This window comes from Euphorbia lathyris, chromosome 1 (genome assembly GCF_963576675.1).
Source record: "Euphorbia lathyris chromosome 1, ddEupLath1.1, whole genome shotgun sequence".
Taxonomy (NCBI): domain Eukaryota; kingdom Viridiplantae; phylum Streptophyta; class Magnoliopsida; order Malpighiales; family Euphorbiaceae; genus Euphorbia; species Euphorbia lathyris.
Window position 1 is genome coordinate 56,375,693 of NC_088910.1, and position 8,353 is coordinate 56,384,045.

The following is an 8,353-nucleotide window of genomic DNA, read 5'->3' on the forward strand; positions in this document are numbered from 1 at the left end:
CATTTTAGTATTTTAACTTTCTTTAAACTACATAATATTAATTTGAGGTATAAGATGACATTTTCCATCATATTAAAATCGCAGGAGTTTATTTAAAATGATAGTCGAGAATTATTATTCAATGTTTGGTATGTGAGATAGAGATAGAACTAAAATAATACATTTTACTATTTTTATCTTATTTAAACTACATAATATTAATTTGAGGTATAAGATAGATTTTTTCATCATATTAAAATCGCATGAGCTTATCCCACCTTCTTATACCACCCACTCCTAAGTGTACCATTTGAGGGATAATAGACTTATCTTTCATCTATCTCACTCTTCTATCTTCCAAACAAACACGAAATCATTTTACTCGTGTTTTTTTATCACTATCCCATCACACACGTATGCTTTCTAACAAATATCCCCTTCGAACTAACTATCTAATGCCAAGGGACCAAATACAATGACAAGATCGCATAATCGCCGTACTAAACCCTTAAACCCTCTCTGACACTCTCATTACTTGTTTACTTCGGCAGTCTTCAAAATTGCCGGGAAAATCAACGGTTCTCTACAGCCCTAATCTTGTGTGTTTTGTTCTCTCTATGCATGTCTCGAGCTCCCACTTTTCCTCAAATATTTCTCAACAAACAAACTAAAACGCCAACTTCCCCTGAACTCCTTTTCCATGCTTGGCAAATGGAGAAATCCCCTCCAGTTTGCTTTAAAGTCTCAAATTCTTGCCTCTAGCTCTACTTTCATAATCTCAAAATCTGCTGTCTCCACCGCTGCCAGTCTTGCTGACCAACTTACTACCACTTCCGATGTTCAAGACGCTGGAGACCCTGTTAACGTGATTCTATTTGGCTTCAAGTGCTTGGGCTTTAGTAGATTTATCAGTGGGTATAACTTTAAAAACCTGATTTCGATGCTGAATAATTATCAGGTTGATCAAATCATGGGGTCTTTGGGCATTGAGAATGCGGATTATGCAATGAATTTCTTTGATTATTTGAGGAATGAATTTGGATTCCAACACTCGAGGACTTCAAGGCTTGTTATGTCACATGCGCTGGCGAGAAAGAGGCGTTTGGAAGAGTTGCGATGGTTTTTAGACCAAATGCTCCTAGAAGAAGGTTTGTTTACTACTTCATATTTATATGTAGGGGGAGGAGACAAAATGGAATTCTTTTTATCTGTTCTGTTTTCGGTTATTTTGAACAATAAGTTCTTTATTATGTGAATATCATAGTTGCGTATTATAGGATTGATGTTTCCTTGAGCTCATAAAAATGTATTGTCATTCATATCTTGTGAATATTTACTTAGTTCCTGATGATAAGCATTATAATGAATGTGTTTGATTCATTTGCTTTCGGGTTTTGAAATTTTTTAAATGTTGCTCACTTTGTTGTTTATATAGATTTGGTGTGATTTCTGTTAGGCTCTGGCTCAGCTCCTGTGCTTTGTGAGATTTTGTTGAGTGACTTAAGGAGTTGGGATTCAAGTAATATTGTCTGGGATATGTTGGCTTGTGCTTATTCGAGATCTGAAATGGTTCATGATGCCCTCTTTGTTCTTCTGAAGATGAAAGACCTGAACTTCAGTGCTTCAATACAAACCTATGACAATCTGTTGTACAATCTGAGGCAGAGTAATATCATGTGGGATGTGTATAATTATATCAAAGTTAGTGGCACCTCTCAGAGTGAGTACACTAGTTCCATAGTTGTAAATGGCCTATGCAGGCAGTCTAGATTTAAAGATGCAGTTTTATTCTTACGAGATGAGGAACAGGGGGAACGTGGACCTTCTGTTGTTTCATTCAATACCATCATATCAAGTTACTGCAAATTGGGATTTGTAGATGTTGCAAAATCGTTTTTCTGTATGATGTTCAAGTGGGGACTTCTTCCTAATGCATACAGCTATAATATTCTTATTCATGGTTTATGCATAGCTGGTTCAATGGAAGAAGCTTTGGATTTAGCAAATGATATGGAAAAGCATGGGGTCCAGCCTGATATAGTAACTTACAACATTCTTGTCCAAGGGTTTTGTTTACTTGGTTTGATGAGTGGTGCATGGGAGATCATTCAGATGATGCTAACTAAGGGGCTTAGCCCAGATCTTGTTACATGTACCATACTTATGTATGGGCATTGCCATATAGGCAATATTGAGGAAGCATTGAAGTTGCATAAAGAAATGAATTTACAGGGTTTTAAATTGAGTATCATCTCATACTCAGTTTTGCTTAGCAGCTTGTGTAAAAGTGGACAGGTCGATGAAGCATTGAGTTTACATTGTGAAATAAAAGCCAGTGGCTTGCAACCAGATCTCATAACATATTCCATCCTCATTCATGGTTTGTGCAAGAGAGGAGAAGTCAAACAGGCTATCCAACTATGTGATGAAATGCACGCAAATGGAATTCTTTCAAATACTTTTGCATACAAAGCTATTTTGATGGGTCTTTGTGACAAAGGAGTGATAACAGAGGCTAGAATGTACTTCGATTCTTTGATAAGCAACAACTTGACACTTGATGTTGTGTTGTATAATATAATGATCGATAAATATGTGAAACTTGGTGCTACTTGGGAGGCTATAAAATTATACAAACAAATAGGCAAGAAAGGGATATCTCCTACAACAGTTACTTTCAATTCTCTTATTTATGGATTATGCAAAATAAAAAATGTAGCTGAGGCTAGAAGGGTGTTTGATACTATCAAGCTGCATGGACTGGAGCCAAGTGCAGTGACTTATACCACCCTTATGAATGCATACTGTGAAGAAGGTGAAATGTGGAATGTACTTGAGTTGCTCTCAGAAATGGAGACAAAAGCTATAGAACCAACTCATGTCACATACTCTGTAATAATCAAAGGACTTTGCAAAAAGTGGATGTTGCAAGAATCTTGCCAAGTTCTTGAAAACATGCATGCTAAGGGTCTAACTCCAGATCAAATCACCTATAATACCATCATCCAAGCATTTTGCAAGGCCAGGAACCTGAGAAAGGCATCTCAACTATTTGAGAAAATGTTGCTGCGTAATCTTAACCCTACAGAAGCCACATACAATATCCTCATCAATGGTCTCTGTATATATGGTGATCTAAAGGATGCTGACTGCTTGGTGGCTTCTCTCCAGGATCAAAATATTAATCTGAATAAAGTCGCTTACAGTACAATAGTCAAGGCACATTGTGCCAAAGGGGATATTGATAGAGCAGCGATGTACTTTCGTCAAATGGTGGAAAAGGGGTTTGAAGTCTCAATTAAAGATTATAATGCTGTAATTAGCAGATTATGCAAACGATGTCTATTAACTGAAGCCAAGTACTTTTTCTGCATGATGCTATCTGATGGTGTCTATCCTGATCAAGAAATTTGTCAAATGATGCTTAATGCCTTCCAACGAGGTGGCCATCTCAATTATGAGTTTGAATTAATGGCTGAGATGATCAAAATTGGTTTTCTCCATTATTAGTCAATGGAAAAGTATTCTTCCTGCATTGCATCAAATGCTAAGACGTTTCTGATGGATTATCTTGAATATTCGGTGTTTGCTTGTATATGAGGTATGGAATGCAAAAAAACTTCACATTCTTGCATGTATCTGTGAGTTATGGATTCAATTTAAAATCCTGTTCATAAAATCGACAATTTAAAGCCTAACAACTTTCCCATGGCAGTTCTTTCTTTTCTAGCTGATTCAGTAGATAAGATTTTGTCAAAACATTCATAAATGCCTGGACAAATTTATGTTGTTTCACACTTGCTTTCTCTTAATACTGTACATAAGTTTCAGAAACTTCATTTTTGTAGGGGGAATTACATTGTGCATGAAGAAGCAGGTCAGATATACTCTTTATGGAACTTCAAAGGATGAGTATTTTGGAAGCATCCTTCAGTCTGGCATTTGGTCCATCTAATATGAACCTCAACTCTATCTCCTGGTGGATCATTATAGTACCTGCTGCCAGTCAAAGAGTGAAAATTTCATAGAATGCCTGTATATGATCTTAGGCAGGATAAAAAGGTGGCAAGCACTGGCTCATATCTGTGGCATTCTCTTTCTTCGATTATATATCTTCAGAAGAGTAGTTTATACTTATTATTGCTACCACAAATGGAATAAGGTGAGCAAAATGCTACTGAGGAACATTTTATTCAATGACGGAAAAATATTACTGTATTTCTCTTTTTACAGTAAAGAATTTCTCCTCCAGAGTAATTCAGTATAAAATGAACTAAAGAAGTTTGGTCTTCATGTTATAATGAATGCATAATTGGTCTCTTTTGGGTGTCAGGAACATGGTGATCTCCGATCTTCATGATTTTGGCTGTTTGCCTAATCGCTCAACTACAGAGAACTAAGGCAATTTTGGTGACCATTTTCAGTATCAATCTTTCTCCTATGCTAATAGCGGTCAGTAGCAACTGAGGATTACTGATGCCTTTTCAAGTTGTGAGAAATAGTGCTATTTATTTAGTGGTGATTTAATCCATGGCCCTTAAACTTAGAATTGGATCTTATTTTAGTCCCTAGACTTCAATTTACTCTTAAAAATACTTGAACTCATGTAGTATAACATACTTGAACTTTTATACATGTCATATTAAAATACTTGAACTTGTATAAATGAAATGTAACAATACCTAAACTTATATAGTATATAGATGGATCTTAAAATATACTTTTGGCCAAAATTCAGTAAAAATTTGACCAAAATATCATTGAAAAAATATTGTGCACATTTTTAGTTAAGATTTTGAATTTTTCTTATTTTTATTTTCTTTTAATTAAGATTTTAAATTTTTCTGATTTTGAAAAATACTAACAATTTGAGAATAAATTAAAGAATTTAGTTGAAATCTGATTTTAGATAATTTGAAGGGATTAAAAACTCAATTAAAATTGTAAAGTGAAATTATATAAGGTGTTGCACAATTTTTACTAAATTTACTTGTATTTTATGTTTATATAGGTTAAAATGTATTTATAAGTGATAATATTTTTTTTTAAATTAAAGATGGAGGCCGGAAAGGAGAAGGAAACTCTGAACACCCCAACAGATTGGCATGAACAGAAAAAACCAAAACCAAAACCAAACCGGGCCCAAAATAAAGAAAACAACCAATTAAAAAGTTATACAAACAACCTGAAAACAGGAGATTAAGTAAACCTATACTGAGGGAGGCCTAAAATGTCATCTGACACAAAGATTATACAAAAATTAGGGAGAGTGTCCCACTATTTATTAGTGATAAATTGAAGTTTAAAAGCTAAGTGAAGTTTAGTGCCTAAGTTCAAGGGCCATAGATAAAATTTACCCTTTTAATTAGTTACATAATACTTTGAAATCATGTTATGCCTTTCTCCAATCATACATATGTGAAAACACATGGCTTCAGAGGACACCTCAAACTAGTTGGAATCCTGCTTAAGCAAAATGCCCACACAATAATGTGGTATTTAAACTGACAATGATCTGATATCTAGATTGCATTTGATTACAGATTACATAATATGGGTGGCAGTTTTTTTGTTGAATGCCATTCAACACATAGAATGCAAGTTTTCATTTCATCCATCAAGCTGTTAAGGTCTTCAAAGACAGATTATTCTCTAAGTGTCCAGGCTTGCAATTCCAACTGCCTAGCTCTGTGTTTATCTACTCAGGTTATTACTAGGCTTTAGAAGGCATGGAAGAAAGCAAAAACATGGTGATAGTATTCTGCTATCTGCTTAGTACCAACTGGATTTTCATATTTCCATGTGATGGTAACTCATAGTTTTCGTATTATCACAGGGATAAAAAGATACAGAAATTCTTGCTGAATTCCAAACCAAGCTTTGTGCCTGATAAGGGAAAGCATCTCATCTTCAGCTTATTCTACACACAGTAATAAGATCTAGGAAAGCTATTGCTTTAGTGAGTTGTCGATATACATTGCTGGGAAGGTTATTCAGCTTGTTTCAGCCTAATTGCCTGGAACTTGCAGCTTCTGGAACTTCTATTTACAAAAAAAGCTTAAGCATATAAGATGCAGGTATGCAATTTTATGGTATCCCATGCTAATATGTTGTATTTGAATTATGTAAAAGTAAAAACAATAATGATGAGAAGACCAAGTTGTTAGAAGAGATTTTCTTCTAGTTTTCATTTTTTGAGTCGTTATGTAAATTTGGTTGGTTAATACACTTGGTTTCAGTTGTTGGTTAATGATAAAAGGGGTTAGGTTGTATGTCCAGTCTACAACTGTTTAGAAAGGAATAAGAAGAGTTAAAGAATCCATAATGAGATTTTGCATTTATTGTTTTGATAATTGGATTTAGGCATTCATTCATAATCCTCAATTGTTTTGATTTTATAGTTTATGTCAGAATCCACTGCTAATAGAAAACCAGCAGGACCTATATTTTGTTGACAATAGGGGTCCACATTTATATTCATATACTGACAATGTTGGTTACTATTGATGTTTTCAAGGTTATGAATTACAATGGTAGTGAAGATGTTCCAATTTAGGATATGTCTTGTCTGAACCATCAATTCACAATTTGAAATGGTGAAGTTTGAGCATTGTACAAATGAATCAATACATGATTTGTTAAGAAGAGCTTTTAATTCATTCTGAAGCAAATCTATTGCTGTGTTTGCACCTGTATATGTTTGCATTTATAATGGGCTAGACAATGAACTATGCTAATCTATTACATTACATGCGCAATTTAGTTTTTTAGTTGTAGTTCCAGGGACTGTATACAAAAATATGCTGATAACAATCATACTGATTTATTCTCTGCTGATATACAAAAACATTATTTCATTATGAGAAAATGAATTTACATACAAATTCTCATTCTCATGGCCATCCATATGCTTCATCTTTCCATAATGGTAGAACAAACCTGATAACCTTCACATATACATCTTTGAATCAATATATTTTGGTATAGCGTTTTTCTCCTCGATACTCAACAATTGTCATTACTAATACTCCACATCCATCGTAAACAATAAATAAAACATAATAATTTATAAGATAAATAAATAAAATTTATTTATAAAAAAATTAAAATAAATAAAGGTGAATCTTTCACGTACTCGAACTCTAATGGATCATTACAAGAGTTTCCAATATAAGATTTTGAGATTCTAATAATTGTGGACAATATCCAAGAATAACAAAATAATGAAGGATTGCCAAAACACTAACATTACTTCAGTGCATATTGTTTAGTATAATTACTTAATGTAGAAATATTCAACGAATTATATGTATACAACTTCATCTCTGCAATAACAAACTTAGCCGAAATCCAATGAAAGTTTCTAATATTAATACGAATTAACATTTCATCAACCTTTCACAACCTTTTTCGCACACTTATAACTACAACCATGCATATAATCAGGTACTACATCAACAATACTAAAAAATTCAAACGGAACATCATCAACTAACCCATTAAAAAATTGATGAAATCGTGCATCAGTTCTTATGAATGACAACTTAATAGCATTATTATAAATTCTCCCCTTCCTCAAATGAAAAAAAAACATTCATGTACCAAGAAAAAACAATAAAAATTCAAATTTACTTAAACAGAATAAAAGCACTGTTTAAAACCAAGTCCCGGTTGGATCATCTAGACATTCAAAATCGAAAATTTGGTCCGATTTTCTTTGATTAGTCTCTCTAGGCATAGTCATTTTTTAATCCCTATACAACTTAGTTTGGCATTATTTAAATTAGTACTCGATATAGTTGTAAATAATTTTTCAAATCTGAATTTTTAAGTAAATTTCCATATATAAATAAAGCAAGGGCCATTAACCTCATAAACGGGCTTAGTTCAGAAGGGCAGATAAAAATAAAAGGGTAATTAATTTATTAGTTCCTATATTTGGACAAAACATACTGTTTAGTCCTTATATTTTAAAAAACAGACGATAAAGTCCTTAACGTTTTTCTCGATGAACTATTTAGTCCCTAACGTTTTTTCCGGTGAACTGTTTAGTCCCTGCCATTAGACTCTCATGAAGATTCTGTTAGTCAATTTAGATTTGCGTTCTTCTTTTCCTTTATTTTTCTTTCCTTTAAACTCTAATGCATCTAAAATCAACTTTGTGTGTTCTTCTTTTTGATTTTCTTCCTAATCGTTCAAATTCGTAAACATTAGGTCTGTTCTTTTTCTTGTTCTCCATACAAATAGCTTTTTTTTCTAAATTGGATTTCCTCTTCTAAAGTTTGAAGGTAAATAGTAAAAGGTAATTTAGTCATTTCCGAAGTCATAAACAGTAAAAAATCTAACAAACAGGCGGAAGGACTAAACAGTTCAC

The 8,353-nt window shown here is 33.4% G+C and overlaps 1 protein-coding gene across 1 annotated transcript; it reads left to right on the top strand.

Moving 5' to 3' along the window:
• The first annotated feature begins 457 nt into the window (after positions 1-457).
• LOC136233929 (putative pentatricopeptide repeat-containing protein At1g13630) lies at positions 458-6,299 on the top strand. The gene is made up of 6 exons (XM_066023664.1): positions 458-1,127; positions 1,436-3,580; positions 3,828-4,141; positions 4,313-4,431; positions 5,523-5,729; positions 5,816-6,299. The coding sequence occupies exons 1-2, from the start codon at positions 680-682 to the stop codon at positions 3,487-3,489; spliced, it is 2,502 nt and encodes an 833-aa protein (XP_065879736.1). The 5' UTR covers positions 458-679; the 3' UTR covers positions 3,490-3,580; positions 3,828-4,141; positions 4,313-4,431; positions 5,523-5,729; positions 5,816-6,299.
• Positions 6,300-8,353: the final 2,054 nt, after the last annotated feature.